General features: G+C 42.7%; 2 protein-coding genes across 8 annotated transcripts in view; both read right to left on the reverse strand.

Moving 5' to 3' along the window:
- Nucleotides 1–2,463, reverse strand: part of pcsk5b (proprotein convertase subtilisin/kexin type 5b) — a 75,307-nt gene extending 72,844 nt beyond the window's left edge. For 2 of the 4 annotated variants that reach the window (XM_018668399.2, XM_018668398.2), the window contains exon 1: nucleotides 1,811–2,463. In XM_018668399.2, the coding sequence (XP_018523915.1) occupies nucleotides 1,811–1,990 (180 nt within the window). In that variant the 5' untranslated portion in view covers nucleotides 1,991–2,463. The remainder of the gene's footprint in view (nucleotides 1–1,810) is intronic. The other 2 variants (XM_018668401.2, XM_018668400.2) reach the window with 2 other exon arrangements.
- A 5,056-nt stretch (nucleotides 2,464–7,519) lies between these two features.
- On the reverse strand, nucleotides 7,520–22,328 carry LOC108878083 (ubiquitin-associated protein 2). Of its 4 annotated transcripts, none has more exons than XM_018668386.2 (30): nucleotides 22,174–22,328; nucleotides 20,569–20,706; nucleotides 20,194–20,271; nucleotides 19,951–20,061; nucleotides 19,608–19,767; nucleotides 19,259–19,336; nucleotides 18,143–18,206; nucleotides 17,779–17,867; nucleotides 17,401–17,450; nucleotides 17,111–17,175; nucleotides 16,741–16,972; nucleotides 16,364–16,622; nucleotides 16,116–16,253; nucleotides 15,873–16,009; nucleotides 15,142–15,389; nucleotides 14,617–14,866; nucleotides 14,472–14,511; nucleotides 14,045–14,174; nucleotides 13,767–13,824; nucleotides 13,336–13,555; nucleotides 13,129–13,220; nucleotides 12,372–12,422; nucleotides 12,024–12,102; nucleotides 11,569–11,769; nucleotides 11,117–11,287; nucleotides 10,146–10,250; nucleotides 10,019–10,051; nucleotides 9,594–9,667; nucleotides 9,239–9,430; nucleotides 7,520–8,394 (listed from the first exon to the last, which is right to left on the reverse strand). In XM_018668386.2, exons 2-30 carry the CDS (start codon nucleotides 20,662–20,664, stop codon nucleotides 8,299–8,301), a joined length of 3,597 nt encoding a protein of 1,198 aa, XP_018523902.1. In that variant the 5' UTR covers nucleotides 20,665–20,706; nucleotides 22,174–22,328; the 3' UTR covers nucleotides 7,520–8,298. The 4 variants fall into 4 exon arrangements, with proteins under 4 accessions (XP_018523902.1, XP_050931008.1, XP_018523904.1 ...); XM_051075051.1 differs by lacking the exon at nucleotides 22,174–22,328 and adding an exon at nucleotides 21,555–21,678; XM_018668388.2 differs by lacking the exon at nucleotides 10,019–10,051.
- Between the last annotated feature and the right edge of the window lie 344 nt (nucleotides 22,329–22,672).

A 22,672-nucleotide genomic window follows, 5' to 3' on the forward strand; every position in this document is an offset into this window, starting at 1 on the left:
AAATTGAAAAACACTTGTGGCGTACCCCAAACTAACTGCAGTGAAAATTGCAATAACTCATCTCACTTACTAAATCAAATTTCATTATCCATATATATATGTGCAGATTGATATAAAAAGGTAGGCGGTCAATGATGGGGATGTCAAAGTTCACATTAGGAAACCAGAGTGTGCTGTTATCGCTCCCATGGGAGCGGCTTTCAGCTGACCCCAAAACCAGGAAGTGAAGTAAAACTCTTGTCTATGAGGTGTCAAAGTCCAATGAACGCTCCATATTGAGATGGAAATTAGGGCGAATGGTGGGGGTTGGGGGCGACACTACACTCCACAGGGGAATTCCTATGGAAAGGGGGGGAGGACTCCACACATTAGTTCCTGTCAAAGAGGGGGGATAAACGAGGCCATTAAGGCCTGCTCTCTGGGGAGTATAGTGGGTGGGCGGGCTGGATAAGGCGGGGAAGGAGGGGGGTTCAATAGCTGTTGACTAGGCTACCCCACAACAACCTGTCAGAATGCCCCCCTCTGTTCCACGCTGTCTTCACGTCAAACACTGGCAAGTGCAGGCTTGAACTACGCACGTATTTCAGTCGCGATACTCTGGGGTATGTGTGGGGTCCATGTTTGTGTGGCGTATTTCTTTCATCCACAGAGGACACAGGGTGTCTCTTTAAACTTTGTCAAAACACATCTCCAAGAGACCAGATAAACTCTTCCTTCTCAACCTGTGTGGACTTCTGTTGATTAACAAAATGACATAATGTGTGAGATTTGTCAGTCTCTCCTCATAAGTGTTTCCCCTCTGTGTACATATGTATAATTTTACAGCTGTGGCTGGGATTTATTTCAGGCTAATATAGAGGCATTCATATGTTTGGTGATTTTTAAATGCAAGGTGTAAAACACTGGCTCAGATTTTTCTAGTGAAATATGACCTGTGTATTTTAACATTTCTCCCGCAGTGGTTTTTCATTATTACTCAAGAGACCCAGAAGAAAAACAGCTTTACCCCACCAATTTGTGAATACTGATAAATAAGTATGGGAGCATCTACTAAAATTTAATTCTTGGGGTAAACATAGCTCAAGATGACCCTGCGGGCCTAGTTATGGACTGAGTCAAGATTACACACATGGGAGGAATACTGTGGAACATAAGCAGAGAAGTGCAAAAGTAAAATCTCAGTTTTCCTGTGTAATGTTAAAATAAACATTGCCAAGTTTTCAGTTTGCAAGTTAATGTTGAAAAGCAAAACCGGACTGGTCAGGGGAGGTTTTTGATTGAAATCATCATATAAATATGGCACAAATAAAATACTACAGCACTGAGAGGGAAGAAGATAAGTATCTGTTTGATTGTGGACCCTTTGATGTCAATTTCAAGACCATAAACCAAACAGCTCTAGTTGTCTCACTTGTGTGTCAAAAGGACCAAGCACATGAGGCGGCTGTGGCTTAGGCTGATAGGGAGCTCTCTGTGGTTACAGCCCGCAAACTGAACATGATCCGCGGAAACACAGCGAAGAGGCACCTGTTGTGCCATCCTGCTCTTGGTCCTCTTTCTTTGTTCCCTGCAGCTTCTCTCTGTTTGTGTGAGAATCTGAGGGCTTACAGAAAGAAGGACTGAGTTTAAGAGGGTTCATGGCTCAGGTTTGGACCTCAGACCTTTGACGTTTGACCCCGTATCGTTTGTCTGCTGGTAAAGGAATTAACAACCACCATGGCGTGCTCCACTTTTAAGAGTTGACAAACACAAGATATCACAAAGACACACAAACAAGAGGCATGTTTGGATGGAGCAATAGCCGACCTACCTGTCCCATGTTCCTATAGCCATATTTATCCGCTATCCGCTCGGCCACCTCGGGTCCCCCGACTATCCTGACTGCCCAGTGGTTGGTGTAAATCCGAGCTTTGCACGGCGGGGACGCAAAGCCGAGACTGAGCGCGAGGACGCACAGCAAGCTTCTTCTCCAAGCGGCGTTGCGGACCATCTTCCCCCACTTTTAAACCCGACTCTTCTCCTCCTCCTCAGCCGACCAGGCAAACAACCAAACTTCTCTTCTCACCAAGCAAGACTCTCATAGAAACACAACTCTCCGGGCAAAAACACTGAGAGAGAGAAAGAGAGGGAGAGAGGGGGGAAGGAACGGAACCCCGAGGAGGAAAAAAATATATACCTTATCCTCAAACCTCTGCTTTCCACATGGGAGAGTTGGAAGTTTGCGTTTCGTGTGCCCTCTCTCTCTGTTCCTCTCTCTCTTTTTTCCACGGCGGAGGAGGAGGAAGTGTGCGTGTCTGTGCGCCGTGCGTCTTTGCGCGTGAGTTCGTGTACGTCTGTGTGTGCGCGCGGAGCTCCTCAAAGCTGATTTCTCTTCTCCATGAACAACTCGGATGTTGGTCGTTCAGCTCATCGGGCTTTCATGTGGCGAAATGGCTACAGCGCCTCCCCACAAATAACTAGCTGACACTCTGGAGAGTAGAAACAACTAAAGCCGCGGGGTTTCCCTGCCGAGCTCCGCTGGGTCTTAAAGACACTCTGCTTGGTTCCACCGCTGACCGGCCGTCCACCAGACTCAGCACGGGGGGGGCTAGGGAGCCAATTTGGGGGGCAGCTCTATGGTTTTCCTCCAGGAGGAATGAAGAATAATTTACTTAAAACTAAACTGGCTGGAAGTCATTGTAGCAACACCACATTTAAAAAATGACTCTTTATTTTGGTTGTCATAACGCTCAATTGAAAAGAGACAACGATCTTAAACAAACTGTATATTCTGCACTTAACACGCTAGTGTCTATGTGGCTACTACAAAGAAAAATTACCAAACAAGTGACCTCAAATGTTATAATATGGTCGAACCTGCACATTGGTGCATTTCTACAGAGAAATGATAACCTTGACCCCGTGTTTAACCCTGACCCTGCTCTGACCTCTTTTAACCCAGGTCTCTCATTATTTTTTGAAAATAAGGATGAAGAAAGTGCAAGGACCACGAAAGAGTCAGATAATTTATTTTTTGGCTCTGCTGTTAATCAGAAATAATATTGACAAAAAAGTATGTAAATGCAGTAAAAATGTTTATCAAACATGTTGAGATGATTAAATATTTATCTGTAACATCTGTTATAAAACATCTTGAAAATATGCAGAACTTTTAGATGATTATAGCAACTTTCAGTTTTGGGGGGTTGTGTTTGTACACGATGAGACGATATCAGTGAATACTGGTATGTGTGTTGTTTTCAAGACTTGTTTTGTGCCAGCAGCCTACAGAGGAGTCCACTTTTTTTTTTTTTACTTTTGAGAAAGCAAAGCTGTCTTTTAACCATCAGCAACTTTCAGCGAGTGATTGCCGGTGTTTTACATTTTAGTCGTTAAAACTGCTGCAGAGGAATGGCTGTGGTGTTTCTCTTTCAGAAAGTCTACCAGTTAACAAGCGGATGCATTACATTTTGGATACTGCTCCCCCTTCCTACACCTTGAAATCTGCTGTTGAATGCAAGCCTTGTCAGTCTCCTGGGCAATATTGACATAGACATACCAATGTAAAGTTGGGTAAACTATGACCTCCACTTAAGTCATCAACCAATGAGAAACAGCCACAGACATAAAGAAACAGTTATGCATGAGAAAAGCATTAAATTATTATTTAATCCCATAAAACACTCAAATCTTTTTCAACTTTATCAGTTTGATGATTTTGTCATTGTGACCACCATTATTTATGGATGACAGTGAGGACTGACTTAAATATATTCTACAAAAGAGTGGGTACATTTGATTGAGTGGGTTTGCCTGATGCTAAATCACTGGATATGAGCTGAATTCAGGTGTGTTTAACACTATTATATTGTAACCAGCCTCACGGATAACCTTACTGTATGACTTGGTTACACATCCACCACTGCCAGTTAGGTCCTTTGCCCATCATACTGCCTTTACCGCATATTTCCCCTTAATCAGTGAAGCTCTAGATGTCATGCCCCCCATCGCAACACGGGTCACAGCTGACTAAACGCTGTCATTATGGAATGTGCCCGGTATTATCTGCCGTTGAGCCTTTCATTCAAAGCCTTTGTTGATTGATGGGTTTTTGTTTTGCAGCAGTTTCCCCGGGGGTGTCTCTGTGCACAGCGAAAACTCTGTTCTGCATGGGACACAAGTGAAAATCAGCATAATTGCACTAATTGCAGCCAATTTCTCTCTGAATGGACCCCGCTGTCACATCTCACAACAAGCGGGGGGACAAGAACATCTCATGGTCCCCCAGATGGAGATGAAAGAGAGGAAAGAAAAAAAAAACACCCAGTGATCGTTTTCTATTCAGCCGGATGGAAGGGCTTGTAATTTCATGAAAAAAAGAGCAGAGGAGAGGAAACACAGCAGAAATTGATTTTGAGTATCCAAATCAAGTACCCAGGTCACGAGGCCGCCTCGAGCATCAGGGCCCCCAATTTCCATTCAGGCCTAAACTGTCGCGATATCCTGCATGACAGCCTCACGGCTCCCCAAGTTTTCTCCAGGGGAGTGAACCGAGTGAACCCCAACAAAACGTCTTTGTCAACATCTGAGAGCGGAGCGGTCACGAGTGTCAACAAACACTCAGAGGGGCATTCCTGTGTGCATTCCTGTGCCTCTTCAATGAAATAACAGGGTGCATCGTGTGTTTAGGGCCAAACACAACTTGGGAAAAACTGCACACAACCCCCATGATACAACATAATGGAAGGTCCCAATTGGAAACTGCGGCCAACTAGCTTTATTCACCAAAGACACAGCTAATTTGTTCATTCAGTATCAAGCCCAACACCTCTACAGGGGAACCTCCCACATGATTTTCTTGTCCCATCAAGTCAGGGGTGTTATCAAACATGTGTGCCCCTCTTGCATTTAAATGTATCTTGCAATCACCAATCTGCTGCTGCTTCTCCATTATTTCCTTTCCTTTTCTCTCCTTTCCAGATTCTCTCTTCCCTGTTCCCTCTTTCTGCATCTTCTTTTTTTCACAGATTTGGATCCATTATTTTCCTTAGTTTGCCTTTGATTCAACATTTAATTCATTTGACCTACACTGCATCTTGGCCCATGTTTACTCCCTTGTCTTTCCTCCATGTACCTCTATGTTCCTTCAGTTATTTGCTTGGGCCCATCGCTTTCTCTGAACCCCCCCCCCCCCCCCCCCCCAACCCCCCACTTTCTGTATCTCTCACTGGGTGGGCTCCCTGGGAGTTAAGGTTGACCTTTCAACTTCACTTTGACCTTTGACCTTGTTGCTGCACTTAGGCCACAATAGCACCCGCCACTCACCAACTTTCCATCCTCTCTCCTCTGCATCCCACCCTCCCATCACCACCCTTCACTCTTCATTCCCCCCACCCCACCCCTCCTTTGTCAGCCACATACCAAGGTTATATAGGCTACTCCAGGGTCTCACACTCTCTCAACATTCACTGGAAAGAGATGGAAAAAAGGGGGAGCTACCAGTCACATTAAACTTGCACCCTCTGAATCTGTGAGTAATGTGAATTGTAATTTCCAGAGTTCACAGTGTGTTATTAATTAAAACACAGTTGAAAACAACTCAAATGACCTAAGAACAGTGCATCAGGTTTGATTATCTCATGTTTAGAAATTGTCACACAACTGCCTTCTTTTAATTTATGTATTCATTGCCCCTGGTTACTTCATTTGTTCAGTCTTCCTGCCCTAAATATGATCCACAGCTGTATATTTCATTAGTGCCTAGGTCAGTGTTATGCAGTATAATTATGGAAGGATATCTTCTATATGAGATAATATATTGCTTTGTTCCTGTGAGCTGTGACACACCTGGTCTGGCCTCTCAAGTCAAAAAATGTTCTCCTGTGTATGGTATGGACTATGGTATATTACTACATGACATAAATATTGTTATATATTGCCATCTGGTGGTCACTGACAAGATTACATATAGGACATAGCAGTCAGATATTTACACATTATTCATGTCCATTTACATCTTGACAGGTGGAGAAGAATGACTGGTTATCTGTTCCTAAAAACAGTCTGTGTTGAAATGGTAAGCTGGGAGAAACATTATTATTATTGCACAACACTGACCATTTTTCTTTCTTTATGGTCCTTCAGTCGTTGTACTTTTACTCTTGAAAAGTAAAAGTACAATGACATATTCTATCACAACAACAAAAAACAACTATTCAACAACTGAATTCAAAGGACCTGATGATCCCCAGCCATTAATTTGCCCGACAGTCAGAAACAGAAATGACTCTGACATAAGCATTATCTGTTAATTAAATTATCTAAATATAAACCATCATATCGCCACTGTGTTTTGTGAGTCTTAGAAATGTCTGGATAACTTATGCACAGACAAGACTCTCTGCATCCCGCACAGATTTAACCCCCCTCCCACCTGCATTACAGCTTCTTTCAAAATGGCAAATGAAGCTGAGAATCCAAAACAGAGGATGACATCATGGTTTAACTTCGAAAACATACCATTGTCTTTCCACTTCTATTCACCCTTTTTCTGCATGACTGCATATTTGTTCCATCTTAATGACTGTGATGGTTACTGTAGGAATTAATTCCTGTACAACTGCATCTCATTAAAACTGCTTTACTGTCACATTTCTCCTTTTCATACTAAAAGCTTGTGCTGTGCTGAGACATTGTGCCAAGTTATTTCATAAATAATAACTGTTTAATCTTCCTGAATTTCATTTTGTAATAAGTTTTAATTAATAGCACCACAAGAATATGTATTTCATGGGAAAAGAAGGTGTCTTGGATTCACTGTAATCAAGAGAGCCACCTGTGTTTCCTTCAAGCTGGGCCACCATATGGCCAACTGGCTTAAAAGACTATTACAGAGAACTCAGTTATGGCAAACAGATTACAGAAAATATTAATTTCAGTTTCAGGGGACCATTCCCCCCCTTTTTTCTTTTTCTCATTTTTTGTTTTATTATTGCAATAAGTACTAGAAAATGCAAGGAAGGAAGTCCTCTCTACTGAAGTGTCAACTGATAATTACTAATCATTGCTATAGTGAATGGACGGATGGATGGGGAATTTAGGAATGCAATGTTTTGCCACCAGCAGATCTCATTTAAGGATACTTTTAACTTTTTAATTAGAAATCTTTTTTCAATCACATCTGATTCTGATGATACTGTAAGACATAGCAAAATAAATTCAGCCAAGATTACTATAAATGAAACGTTCATCACCACAGTCACACTTTGCCTGTATCTGAGAAACACATGAATAGTGCCACGTACTGTATATGCTTCCAACATATCAGTGTGCAAGAAATTAGTTTCCATGTAATGTACACACATGGTAAGTACATTTTTCTTCGTGTGGGTAGTAGCCTTCATATTTTCTTTCTCTGATTATTTGCCATCCCTGACACTGCACAATTAAATCAGAAAGTTTAAGTTTGAATTTTCAAGACAGTCAAGAAAAATCGGCACATGTGCACACGTGAATGCAAAAAGACTCGGACAAGTCAGAGTTCCAACTGCTCAGAACTTTTATTTCGCGGGAAATGAGGGTTAAAATTAAATTAAAATATAAAATTTAGATGGACAGGTCTGTCTTTAAAGGGGAAGTGTTGACACAGGGAGAGTAGGCATCCCTCCAGAGGAACGGAGGGTGAGAGGCAGGAGGGGAAAGAGAGGAAGCTACAAAATGAAGTTTTGGGGGATGAGTCGGTCATTCAGGGAGTTATGTATAAAAAAAAAAGAAAAGAAAAAAAAGAGGAGACAGATGCAGTTAGTTATTATAAACCCCACCCCCATCTGAAATGTCCTCATATGCAATCAGTGCTATAGCTCTCTCTATTTCCTTTTTCAGGTTTCTTCCAGGAAGTTTTGGATCATTTATCTTCACTCGCTCTCTCACCATCATCATCTCATACTGTCTTAATGTAACATCTTTTCCTGCAGTTTTGAAAAAAGTAAACAAAAAGTCCTTCAAAAATAAAATGCAGCAACCACATTTCATGTTCTACTATTACATATACAGTATATATATATAAATACATACATAAATATCTTACATGTACAACCAATTTTGAAAAGGGGGGGAAGAGAGAACCCAAAAGACTTATGAGGACTTGTGGAGGTGGGGAGAGCAGGGCGGAGAGGCCCAAAGTTGCTCATTGTGAGGGTAGTGTGTCTTTCGGTTTGCTTTTTTTTTTGTTTGTTTGTTTTAGCTTTACACGCGCACGCACACTCACTCTCTCACACACGCACACAGCCTTTTGGGGAAGGGAGGAGTGGGAAGCATTCCTCAGTTGGCCCAGTAGGGGGAGCTGCCATAGCTGGACTTGCTGCCTTGGGTTTTCTGTTGCATGCTGCTGGACTGACTGCGCTGTCCAGGTCCACCCTGCGGAGAACATGAAGTCAGTTTCATCATGTTTAAGATCAAGTAGCCACCTAACAGGTTTATTTCATTTCCTATTTCTATTAAGTGTAATAGCCATTTCCAACTGTGGAACCTTTCCTGGAACCTTAACTTCAACATCAACAGCAAGAACCTACAGAACCAGTTTTGGTCCTTGTGGTGTGATTCCTGTTCCCAACAAATTATCAGGCTTCAGTTTGCGTGAAAGCTTAAAAACTGCAGCAGCATGGAGGCAAGTGTCATTCAGATGCAAAGAAGTGTTTGTAGGAACTTAAGTTATTGAATAGGGATGGAAATGTCTATTAACATTATGTTGTTAAAACAGTACACAAAAACCACACTAAAACTGGAACAAGCCACAGATAAGCAAAGTGAAAAATGCAACTTAAGCAATAAGGTTGTACATAAAAACTAAAAACAGATCATCTTAAGTCTTGTGTACTTTTTTAAAATCTTCTCTTGGTCTACCACAAAATCACCACATTTCTTGACAAAGGGTTAAAACACAACAAATGCACCACAGTTTTAGTTTCTGACTTGTTAGTTCTTGGGGCTGTTTCTGGGACTATATGGTCAAAAAGACCTATTTAGTTGATTACCACTGTAGGCATGCAGATTAGTGTGCAAGAACAGCATAATTTGTTTAATCATGGCAGTCAGCTAACTGCAACACTGTGCTGAGGTAACAGCTATTCAGTAAACAGGAATGTTAAATAAAATGTGTGTGTAATAAAATGGGCAAAATCACAGATTAAAACTCAAATTTACAAAAACTCAAATAATGCAAACTTATTTAGTGAAACTCTGGGTAGGATGCAATGTTTACCTGTCCATCCTGTGTGAGGTGATGGTGCAGCAGCTGGGAGTGGGGCTGTTGGTGTGGTGGCAGGATGTGCAGGAAGGGAGCAGGGGCGTAGCCAGGAGCACCCCCAGGGTTCAGGGGCCCTGTTCCTCCAAGTGCTGAAGGTAGGCTGAAGGGAGGCGGTGTCCCCGTGTGGAAGCCCTGCTTGTCAAATGACTGAGGAGAATGAAGAGAAGACAAGAGAAATTAAATCATTCACATTTTAACTGGACTCATATAAAAATCACACGAGTGATTTTAAGACAAGTAGTTTCTTACAAGTAGAAGCATGAAGCCTTGATCTTAACACAGATATACAAGAGAACACAATGTTGCTCACCTGTGTTTTGCTGTAGATTGAACCTCCCATGTCAGGTACTCCTCCACTGGTACCTGACCCTGACAGTCCTGGTGCTGAGAGGAGAATGAAGTGAGGGAGAAGGGAAGAAGATAAAGAAAAAGATTGGAATTTAAGAGGGAAGGGAGGAAAGCAAAAAGAGGAAAAGGGAAAATGATAAAGAAGAGAGGGAGATCAAGGGGTTAAGGGGGGGGGGGGAGAAGAACAGTTGTGTCACTTCACTGCTGATGAGTGAATATCAAACACTGAATGTTCATTTCCACTGTTAGTAGGAGGGGGGCCAGCCAGTAGGAAGAAGCATATTAAGTGAGGAGGTGCAGAGGCATGTTTCTCACTTTTTTCCACCCTTTGGCATGTATCCATTTATGTGCACATCAAAGTGCAATCACACACGTGCATATACACACCTTTCTCCAGAACACTCTTGACTGTAGAATCATCTGCAATTGTGAGTACATCTGTTTTTCCCACAGGAAAACGCCCACTGACTTTGTGTGTCTTGTTAGATTGTGCGCACATGTGTTGTGTATGTACCTTTCCCTGGGCCGCTGCCCGCTGACTTGGCCTGTGACTGGGCAGACCCTCCGTACCCTCCCTTACTGTACTCCCCAGCGTGGGCTTGAGACAGGTCATCAAAGGCTGAAGGGGGTGGAGGAGGAAGAGTACAGAAGAGGAGAGGAGGCAGAGCGAGCAGAGGAGAGGGAAGGGGTAGGAAGAGAAAGATGGACAGATGAGGTGAAGGGAAGAAAAGGAGGAGGAAAGAGGATGGGAAGAGAAGAGAGGGGGGGCATGGGAGAGAGAGGCAGTAAGGTAACCTGACTAAAACGGCAGCTGTGTCTATATTGAGCTGTGTCCAACTTCAGCAGGGGGTTTGAGCTATGCATGCAGCACAAGCAAAAACAACAAAAAAAAAAAAAACCACACCGGCCCAACTCCACACACACATGCAGCATTTCATGTACATGTATATAGGATTAGAAGTTGCCTATCCCACCCCCCTTTACACCTAATTTCTGCCAAAGTCTCTGTATGCACACCCTGTCTCTCACAATACAGCTGTGCCAAACTATTGCTGTACATGAGACGTCAAAAATCATCTAACAGTAATTAAGTGTCGTAAGACAAGACAGTAACTTGTCTACTATTGATCACCACAACACATTTAATGAAATAACTGACCAGATAACCCACTTTAACTAGTCTAACATTTAAAGTCAAGTGCCCTCAACTTTGTACCACGTTGTTGTGGCAGATTGTGGTACTGTTATATTTTGTTTGGCAGTAATAATTTATGATAAACCTGTGCCGTCATAGTTGAAATAGACAGGCACAGACTCAAGCCAGATCCCAAAAAAAATGAATCAAACTGAATTGAACTGCTGGATATAACCCTCAAATGAAAAGTCACAATTAATTCATGTGAAATGTGCTGTGTTAGTTGTCTGAAAACAAAAATTGATGAGAGCAGTGACAGACACAGCCCTCTTGCTTAATCCTCATCTCACCTGTGCCATATGCATGCTGTCCGTAAGTGGGCTGATGCTGTTGGTGATACTGATTGGAAGGGTTGGCCAGGCCCATTGCAGGTTGTTTGGCCGAAGCAGGAGGCACAAAGACGGTGGGGCCGTACTGGAAGGCTGAGGGAACCCCAGGCACACCAGCATAGTACGGCAGACCTGTAAAACGGCCAGTTAGAAAAATAATGTCAAGTGCAGAGAACACAGACTGATTTGCAACTGTTGCTACACAGTGTTGCTGAGAAAAGCCTTTTGTTAATGTGAACTTTCACAATAATATAGCCTATACAAACAATAAGCCAAAAAATAAGAGGGAAGCTCTAACTAACTGAAATTGGAATTTGCATTAAATGCATTAGGTGTAAAGTGCACAGATGAGATAACCAGAAATGAATGTAGAAAATATCCTTCTCATTATACATAATTTAGTTTTTCCTTACCAGTGTATCCGTAACCCGGGGGCAGAGGGGGGTTTAGGAAGGCCTGGTTCTGTGTCTGCTGACCCTGGCTCTGCCCCGTGCCCTGGCCCTGTGTCCCTGCCTGTGGTGCCTGCTGGGGCTGTGACTGCACCCCAGCTGTAGACAGGCTGGTTGGTGGAGCTGGAGACGAAGAGTCATTCCTTCCAAACTTTGTCGCTTCACCTAGACAAAAAACAATAGTAAAAAAATAAATATCTGAAATTCCATTGCCAGTTAGCAAACATGAAATTGGTAAAGAAGCCACTCAAAAGAAAAAAGTGATAATAAAAAAGTAGAAGGAACCAACAGTTTGTTTTTTTTTAAAATTGGGAGTGACTAAGTCAATTGTGAGGTTTCAGAGTGAAACACATCTTGAACATACGAAACTTGAGACATATCACCTCAGAGACTCCAGTTCAACATAAAATTTGACATACCAGAATATGGATTATTAGCCAGGCCATCTCTTCCAGGCATAGCAGCTGTAGTGCCGGGGAATGTTACACCATAATAGTCCTGGATGAAACAAGACAATTCCAACCACATCACTGTTTTGTTGTTTTTTTTCCATCAGTACATCTGACAGCTACTCTAGAAATCCGCTGACAGTGGCATGCAACAGAAGAGGGGATAAAGATTTTTTGGTGTAGTTACTTTACTAGAGGCAGCAGGAATGTAATGTACAGGGAAACTGATTTGAAAGCTAATTAATTATTTAAAAAATACCAGTAATATAGTATTATACAGCAGGGTACATGACTGAATTAACAAGACAACAGACTCACCATAGGAAGGCGAGACTGCAGCATTTGCAAGTCCTCATATCCATAGATCTGCTGTAAAGATCAGAATCAGACTTTATTACCAAGTAAGTTTGCACATACAAGGAATTTGTCTTGGTATATTGGTGCTAAAAGACAGTTATAGTAAAAGAAAAGAGTGAAGAGCAAGAACTATATTTACAAGGAACATAAATATACATAATTAAAAAGTGTAAAGTATAAAGTGTAGAGTACAAAAATGTTAGAAGGTGGCAGTGATTGTCTGGATGTGCATTAATGTAACGCATAGCTGTACGTTAATGTAACATGTAGTGGGGGGTGGGGGGAATATAGTCTGGATAAAGGTGGGAAAAACAGGTAATTATTTAGTATTACATTGGGAGTCTCAAATAATCCTCACTGCTGCATGCAAACTCCATTTTAATTAGTTTCTTCATGGTTCACAGATGTCATGTGTGGCCCTGTTCATACCTGACATTTACATGAGTCTTGGGTGACCCAACCTTATTAAAACATAGTCGCTGTCAACACTGAAAAGCTCTACAGAGTGAGGAGTCAACTCACTGCCATAATTCTTCAACTCTGTGTATCCACTTATGGTAGATGCAGAATTGAGTTGCTATACAGCCCTGAGGTGCTTAGTCAGTCACAGATGTCAACACCCATCTATTTTTAGTGATATTCTTCTTTCCCTTAAAAACCCAGGAGATTAATTAATACACAAACAAGTAAATAAATGATGAGGAAAGTGTAGAGTTACCGGGTAAGCAGGGAGCAAACCACCAGGGCCCATGATGTACTGGTTTGCCAGGAGAGGCGGCACTCCTTGAGCCAAGTTAGGAGGAGCTTTACCTGGGGAAGGAGGAAGAACTGAGTTAAAAGGGAGTGACGATTAAAATAAAAAGGCTCTTTTGCAATGAGTTCCTGTGTTATAAAAATATGATTCATGTGTGGACTGTGAACCTACCGGAGGTGGTGGTGAGCAGGGGTGCTGTACGGCTGCCTGAAGCTGAGAGTGTGGTGTTTGTGCCATTAGGAGTCAGTCCTGGTGCTCCAGATGGGTGAAGACCATTGGTGGTTGAGCTGCTGACAGCCAAGGGGACTGAAGGACTGGGATTGACAACTTGGCTAGAAGATGATGATGAAAAGCCATGGAGGTTGCCACTGCTGCTCTCCTCATTACTTATCTGGTGGCACAAGGGGAAAGAAGAGAAGGTGCGTGACAAGAGAACCAGTAGCTGTTTTGTAGGGCAAAGCATGGATGTCTTCAATAAAAAAAATAAAAAAAAGTCCTGCATTCAAATTACTGAACTGTAAAACACACACACAACAGGTCTTATCTCATTAAACAGCAGAAAGATGTTTAAGAATTTTGTGTCTGTGTTCACACACACTTACTGTCAGGGAGGAACTTGTGGTGAGGGCTGATCCAGATGAGTGAGTACTGGTCACGTGACTAGAAACAGAGAAAAGTGGTTCTGTCAGCCTGCTTATATCTGATGAAGCCACAAAAGTACATCACCCAGGAAGCATGGGCAGGAGGATGGGAGATTCAGTGACAGATATTTCCACATTACATGATTAAGATATGTGCTTGTAAGCATCATTATCTCCAGACAAAAAAGGGGGATGCAATCAGTTTGTGCAAACATTAATGTGTCTGAACCATCTGTTACCTGCTGAGTGAGGGAATGGGGGTTGAGTGGGAAGGTGTGACTGCAGGGGAAGGGATGTGGTGGCCAGGTCCACTGTCACTCGTCATAACAGGAGACTCTGTTTTCACCGTTCTAGATGTTGATGACGTACCTGGTTTAAAAATAAAAATGAGAGACATAAATTTGTGTGTTGATATTACAAATTGATTGTGGCAGAAGAAAGAATGAAACAGAGTTAAAAAAAAAAACACACACACACACACACACACACACACACACACACACACACACACACTAACTATGTCCTCGTCTTTATCAAACCTCAACTTCCACAGAGGACACTATCCACTTCCTGCCAGATGCATTTAACAATCAATATTCACTATGTTAGATTTTACTCGCTGCTCTACTGCTATTCTTTACAACTGACAATGCTGAGTATACTTACTGTCCTGTGTGCTCTGTGTCTTCATCCCACTGTAGCCATTCTGTGAGAGGAAGAAATGTTCAGTGTCTCAGATTTATCTTTCAGCTTTTAGTCAGGTATTATGCAGAGAGACCCATAAGTATACACAAAAAAGGTTTATTCTCACTGTTAGAGGTCCACCAGCAGCTGATGTGACATCTTTGTTCTGAGAGAACCCGAGATGCGGTGGCAGGGACCTTGGACCGCTGCTCTCCACGCGGCTGGCTGCACTAGGGGCTGCAGACGAGGGTGGAGCGGCTGCACTGGGAAGACCCAGCGAGGGCGAAGGCGTGGCACTGGGTAAGCCCAGAGATGGTGAGGGGAAGCTGGGATCCGATACAGCTGGGGGTAAGGTGGGCAAGTTGCTCATGTGTTCACTGTTCACATGACCAAGAGAAAAGTAGATGGGGAAAGACACAAATGTAAATACTGAGAATATGATGCAAGCGGTTTCTAGCCATAACACAGTTGAACATTCTCTTAAGCCTTTTAGCTAATTGACAAATTAGTCAGCGGTCTGCTTTTTGCATGGCCCTATTTCAATGGTTGTTGAGATAACATCCTGAGCAGAAAAACAACAGATGTTTAAAAAAATGACAAATTCCTCACTGAAACAGACAAACCCATGCCTCAAACACCAACTCACACACACCTCACAGATCCTGGCTTGGAGAACAGGCTGCTCTGTGGCTGCTGTGTGGGAACAGCAGTAGGGACAGACATGGGTGCTGGAGCTGGTGGAGCTGGAGCCTGAGTGGGGGCTTGATCCCTGGCCAGTTCCATCTGTGCCATGTCTACTGCGCCACTACCAGCCTCAGAACCGAAGTCAAGAGCTCCAAACTGAAGATTCAGGCCAGGTGTGTCTGCTGAGCCCGGCATCTCCACTGCTGATGACGGGATCTGAGGTAGACAAAGATGAAAGTAAGTTGAGAATATATATTTAATCAATTTGATCTTAACCTTTTTTTTTATTGGCTAGCAGCCAAGTTTAGTCAAAACAGTCAAACTGGCAACTGCTACTTTGAAGTGATATGGCATGAACAGCCATGACTTAAGCAGCAAGCAAGCAGGTTCTGGTAGCAAACATGGGATAAATATACTAAAAGGACTGTGTATTTATTTACACTCTGTGTTTGTTTACAAGACATTAACTACTTGAGAAGTTAAATCAAGGGAGTGGAGTTGCAGTTTGCGGAAGCCATTCTATTCATTACGTCCCTACCACATAACCGGTTAGCTAGCTGGTTTGTCTTGTCAAACACCTGACAGCAGAGAAATGATTGTTATTTATTATCATCTTGTAAGTAATACTGCTCTTTTGTTTTGCATGTTGGTTGATCATTTTTATGTCTGATAAAAGGTTCAGATATAAGAAGAGCTTACCTTTGAGGGAGGAGGTACCCTGCGTCTCTGTGTCTTTAGCTGTCGTTGAGGAGGCTCTGCTATGGGAGGCTCCATTCCTGGCAGCTTCACTCCTGGAGAAGCTCCATCTCTTACCGGAGGGATGGAGGACTCATGACCTGATGGGATCAGGGGCGGAAGGCCCAATCACAATGATCAAATTAATCGTCAGAGCTACTGAAAACACCTTTATTGGCGTAACAGGGTATTGTTCTGCAGTCCTACCTGGTGGTGTGGGGACCTGTGGTGCATGTGACTGAGACAGGCCCAGCGACTCTGCGGTGGGAAGGATGGAGGACTGTTGTTGCCTCTGAGCCAGCTGGCTGAGCACCGCTGATGGCTCTGGCTGAAGCTTCATCTCCACTGAGGACAATGGAGATGAACGTATAATGAACTATTGCCCTGCAGCACTATGTATTTCAACAACAATTACTTAGAATTGACTTGTCATTGGCCTTTTGAAATAAACTTACAGTGTTGGGCAGTAACAGGACCATTCTCCACTCTCTGAGCCTTGACATCTACAGAGGGAGAGGAGGCAGGAGCAGGACTTTGCATTGGAGGTGGCCCTGCATCTTTGGAAACAATACTGCTGCTGCTGGTGGCGGCTAACGTCTGACTGGCTCTCTGACCAAGCCGAGGCCCATTGAGCTGTTCTGATGTCCTGATGTCAGAGGCGGGTGTCGGTTTAGGTGCATTCAGAGAGCCAAAACCAGAACCCAGGACTGAAGACTGAGAGGATGAGAAGAAGAAAAAAACAAGACCTGAATACCATATCTCAGTGTGCAGGAGCATGATATACGTAAGCATTTGCTGGTGCTTGCAAATGTGTGTGCGCGGCCATCTGTACCAGTGCAGCGTGCGCGTAGGTGGTACTAGCAGAGGCAGCATGGGCATAGCTGTTGGCTGTGGCGTGTGCGTAGCTGTGTGTTGCAGTGCGTCCATTGTGGTGGGAATTGGTAAACACCAGGCTTTGGCCCAAATCCTCTGCTGAGGGACCATCAACTATTGCCCCCAAGTCAGAGTCCATGGAACCCCCTACAGCTACTCCAGTCTTAGGCAGTAGGCTAGCCAGGTCCACACTGAGGAGAAGCGGGAGACAAGAGAACAGGAAGAGTAAAGAGTGGGAGAAAAGGCAGATTTGAAAGAGGGTTATTGTACATATTGATGTTTTTTTAATAATGTTCTCAATTGACAGGACTTCAGACAGGGTGGCTTACTTGTGTCCAGGTGTGATGTGGTTGGCTGGAGCAGAGGAGGCAGTGAATACTTTGGCCTCAGACAACTGTAAGGAAAGGACAGGAAGTACAAACACAGCCATCCATTAGATGGGATTAGGCGTACGTGCTGCAATGTACATTCACAACCACCCAGAGCCATGCTGATATAGTTACACCACATAAAATCACTGATCCTCACTAATGGTATTCGGTAAGTTAACATCAGAGGCCAGTGCAGATTTAAGGCAATGTCAGTAAAACCTTCATACAAATAAAAAGTGCTGCCTTACATCCTCATTCCAGTCTTCTGTCCAGTCATCCACATTGGTTGTCCATGTTCCTAAAAAAAAAAAAAAAAAAAAAACCCAAAACAATAATTTGTATACTCATAATATGTTCACAGAAACAATTAACCATCCCAAAGCAAAGATAGAAAATCTAGTCCTGACTTCTTTAATGACACTAGAATTATAACCCTTTGAATCCATTGTGCAGATTCATCTGCCCATTTTCTGCTTGAATTCTACTTTTTGTTTGGGACCTATTAATCTGAACTGACTTGAGGCAAGTGAAGACCAGACAATGCTGATTGAGAATTAAGCCACTGTATAGAAAAAGCAGGAAATGGCATCAAAACATGACATCTTCTGTTGTGTAATTTTCCTTACCAGTTCCCTCAGCAGGCTCATTTCCATCCCCTTCCCACGTCTCCTGGCGAGCTCCAGAGTTAGCCGTGTAGTCAGCAGGATTGAAGGTACTGAAAGAGACAGAGTGTTAAAGAAACAGTAGGAAAGGGGGAGACACATAAAAGGGAAGGTGACTAAACAAAGAAAATCAAAGAGAAAAATCTCCTGGTATGTTGTTGCTGTTAGTAACAGGAAATAGAAAAATAAATCTTTTAAATTTTACAGGAGGAGACTCAGAGACTTGGTTCTTCCACACATTTGTTTTTGAGATATGTGCTTGTAATCACCATCACTATCTCCTCATCCTACTTCAGTATTATGACTTACACAAAACACACATTCTTACCCCATTCCCTGGGAGGAGAACCTGTTGCCAGCAGCTGCTCTTCCTCTACCGCGACCCCCTGCCCCTGAGAACACAAAGAAACAAACCAGATGACCTCTGCTGACTGGTCCCTTTCAGTCTCAACTCCTGATTAAGCATTTGTTTCTCAAAGAGGGTGCCAAACTCCCACACACTGTCAGCAATAAGTTTAAGGAGAAACCAACTTTCAGTCAGTGACCTTTGTCAGGCTTTAAAAAAAATATTCCAATCGCTTTTGCAAACCATTCCTGCATACATGTGTCTAAGTTTCTTTTCTAAAATACTCCTGATTTTTTTCCCTACATAGTGGTACTGCCTTAGAATTGCACTCAATAAGTAAACAGTAATGTAGTGCACAGTCATAGTTGTCAACACATTTGTGCTATCGTAACCTACAAATGTGGGCCATGGAGGGAACAGTCATGCTGCATTAAGTCTGAATAACCAAAAAGATATGTTCTTGGCCAACAGTCTTGCATGCATTCCCCCCTAGTTAAGACAAAACATGCCATCTTACACCATTTCTTTTGAATCATGCTTTGATTTACCTCACCACTCTTAGATCATTTGATGTTATAGACAAAGCCTACAAATCCAGTCAGATTGTAATCCTTTCTCTGATCTTGATATCTACTGATGACACCCCACCACCACCAAACGCACACTCAAGCAGCTGCAGGGACTAAGCACATTCCACACATGTTCAGTGCGGCAATACTCTAAATGCCTGCAGACACAAATAGATATGTTGCCAGCTACATAACCAAAACATGCACAATTCCCCATCTAAAGATAGTGAGCGACAAAAACATACAATATTAGAATGTGTCTGAATATATGGACATGTTTGTTCACACTGTAGACTGCAAGGTTACCTATATATATACGAGATTTTAGCTTGGCAATATTTTGGTTTATCAAACTAACCTCAAAATGCCCACTTAGTTTTCTATCCTGCAGTTTCACTCTACATTAATGGGACAAGAGCCAAGACTTATGTAATTGGTAGCTAAAGTTAACACTTTTTGGAGTCATTGCTAACAAAATGGCAATACATCTAATAAAACTTAAAAACGTATGATTTCCTTTACTGCTCACCTCTGCCACGCCCCCTACGTCCGCGGTCACCTCCTCTCTCTCCAGGAGCCACCTCAAACCCATTCTCCTCTAACCGACCTGGAATCCAACAAGAAACATTGGGACATGGAAAATACAGTAAAACAACAGTAAAACCTTACATATTATTAATGCTGAACTGTGAAAAAACCTGAGCCTTTTGAAATTAAACCCGCAGGGAACTCAAAGTAGAACAAATCATACAAAAGTTGAGCCAATGATTCTATATACTCACTCTTCTTTTAGCAATGTAGCACAGTAAATGTCGCTCATGCATAAACCATAACTCTACAGAATCCAAGCTATTCATACCTTAGACAGACTTTCTTACCTTCACGCCCTCGGCTGATGCCTCTGCCCCTTCTGTTGGCGCCCCCACGTCCACGACTGGCCTCCCTCTCTCCTCCTTTCTTCTCTCTGCTCTCCTTTATCTCTGAGGGTCCTCCTTCTTTCCCAAGGCTCCGCTTCTTCCCTACAGTCTCCCAGGAGTTCTGACAGAGGTTAACAAGATGAGATTGACTCTTTCAAACACACCTTTATTGTGGTTTCAATTTTGAATAATGTATGGTGTTTTAGTCTCTCCAAAAACCAAGAGGACTTGCCATATCACATGTGTACACAAACAAATTATAAATATGTGAATGTGGTTTGTACATTTGTTTATAGGCTCTTACTGTGTCAGAGTTGCTCTCCAGCAGAAAATTGATGGCTCTGTTTACATCTTCGTTGCAATCATGGAGGGCTACCATGCACTCATCTTGAGTTTTCCCAGTTACCTCAATAAGCTGTGTCCATGCAAAACAGAAAAACACAGTGTTAAGTTAGATCAACACATGATGCAAGAATTTCAAGACAATATGCTGTTTCCAGAAAATTCATTTGTCTAAATCTATATATCCACATTAGCAACGCATTACCTGTTTGACCTTGTCTTCAAAGTCAGCATCATTTTTGTCGTAGATCATCTGGGCTAAACGAATCTGTTCTGCTGTGGCCTGTGAAGTAAACAGGGTTCTGTCAGAAACAATACAACTAGAACACATGGTAGCTGTCATCATTTTCAATGAAAGACACTGGAATCCTGGTGAAGGTACACCATGTAGGATTTAATGATCTAAAAATCCTTCAAAAGTGAGAAATTAAATTTTATATTCATTACACATTTTACTAGTACTAATATCAGCATGATTACTCAATACTAGACGATGACCCAAAACAAACTATACTATAGACTTTATTTTAACTGAGCAGGCCTGGGTGTGACTCTGAATTCACAATGATGAAAAACACACCTGTATCTGTTTCTGTGGCTGTGTTGTTTGTGTGGTGGTGGGCAGCGTTTTGTCCCGAGTTCCCCGGGCTTGATTGCTGACCACTGAAGTCATCATATACAGTATATACAAAACAATGTATGTACAAAATAGAAAAATCTGGCGGAGAGAGAAAGTGGGGACAGAGGTAAAGTCAAATGTCAGTCTCCTGTGAAATGGTCACATTGCATCACAATTCCTAACAAAACAGATTCTGAATAAATGTCTAATGGCAGTACAGTACACTGAATATAAGCAGGGCTCACTGTTGTCAAGTATACCATGTAAGACTATAACCCCATCTGTCGCCCCCCACCTCCCTGGTTAAATTTAGCCAGCCAAGAGGGGACTGTCCGGGTGTCAACTTACAACCCTCCCCCAGACTCCCACACAAAAACAACGCAAGTATGCACCAGCATTTGTTATAGGTAGTATAAATTATAAGACTTTTCTCTCACCGACGACGTCGGGATAGCGACAGCCATTTGGCATTTGATTCAAAGTAATAAGTAACCACAAAATGAGCCTGGGCATTATGCCAGGCTAAATGGTGTCTAGGGAAACCGAAAGCATACACTAACCTGGGGTATATTAGATTACATACAGTAACTGCTTGTTAGTCAATAATACTACCAACGGACAACTTGTCAGCATCTGAACAAAAAAGATCCACCGTCCGTAATAATTACTATCGTTTGACAACAGTATGTTGACCAACAAAAAACGTTAGACAGTAGGAAAGTGTTAACGGAGATTGTATAACATGGCTACGGTTGTCAATGTATTTCAGTCGCCTGTATCGTAACGTAAGTGGTGACTAGATCGTAATTTTATTTTGGTGAACGTTACATGAAGCTCGACGGAAACATGAGCCGCATTGGCTAGCGTTCACATGAGCGTTAGTCAACTAGCCAGTGTTAGCTTTAGCTTGGCTAACCGCTCGTCTTTGTTCCGTGTGCGATTCCTACCGTTAAAATGCCGTGTTCTACTGGACAGATCTTAGCCGTGCAGCCACTAAGTTAGCCAGTCCGTCGATGAAGCTGCTGACAGTACAGTCCCGCCGAGATAGCTACAAAAAGCAAACAAATATGACGACAGCGAATATGTATCCCTTTGTGTAGACCCAGAGAAAAGCTAACGTTAGTCACTTAACCTGAGTGGCAGGTTTAGCTAACTTTAGCAACATGCTAACACAACTGAAACGAAAAATCGCGGTGTGTTACATTTACGTTTCCAACGGTCGGTGTCGAGTATTTCGGTTCTGTGGCTGTAATACGTGTCTGTAGGTAATAAAAGCTGTCGAAAAACGCATGATCCGTTAATACTACGACAGATATCAGCAACATGTTAACTGACCCGGCATGTGAACGGCCCGTCCGCATACAATGCAGCGCTACAGTCCGGATACAACGCTGGTTAGCTAGCGAGTTAGTTAGTTAGATGGCTAACCAACAAATAGGACAAACGGTGTTTCTGAATCGACCGATCGGTCTCCTTAAAGTCGTTTTAAAATTATGCGATAAGACACTTCGGCCATTCAAACGGCTTTATATATAGTAACTCCACGTTTTTTGTTCTTTCTTTTACCTGCTAACACGCTTCGCTCAGCCAGCAGCAGCAGATGCTGTCACGTGACCCACCGCGCCGTTGTTCAACGTAGTGAGGCTATTACTGCCAACCAAAACCCACGAGCTGATCAGGTGGTTCAACGCCGTGCCCCGACGTCCGCGTGCACGTTCAAGAGCGCGCTTCGCTGTAAACTTGTTCCCAGCTCGGCGTCAGGTGATGGCCCGGTTTCTAACCGTGGTGTTTATCAATTTTAGCATAAGTCGGAACAGATCTATTTCCTTAAGTGAGATCAAATACAAATGTAAGGAGTTATGTTCTGATTGTCTTGAGGAGTTGTTTTTTTCCCTCTTTAGTCAAAACAGGTTATGCAAGTTTTTTTTTTTTTTTTTTTTTGTCATTCTTCTAATCGTAATCTCTCTCAGCCATCCTCTGTGTGGTGTATATACATTTTCATAATGAAATCACGGCAGTTTGAATAGGCAAATGGAATTGTGTATAACATCTCCACAAGTCCCAT

Source organism: Lates calcarifer, linkage group LG13, assembly GCF_001640805.2.
Source record: "Lates calcarifer isolate ASB-BC8 linkage group LG13, TLL_Latcal_v3, whole genome shotgun sequence".
NCBI classification, from domain to species: domain Eukaryota; kingdom Metazoa; phylum Chordata; class Actinopteri; family Centropomidae; genus Lates; species Lates calcarifer.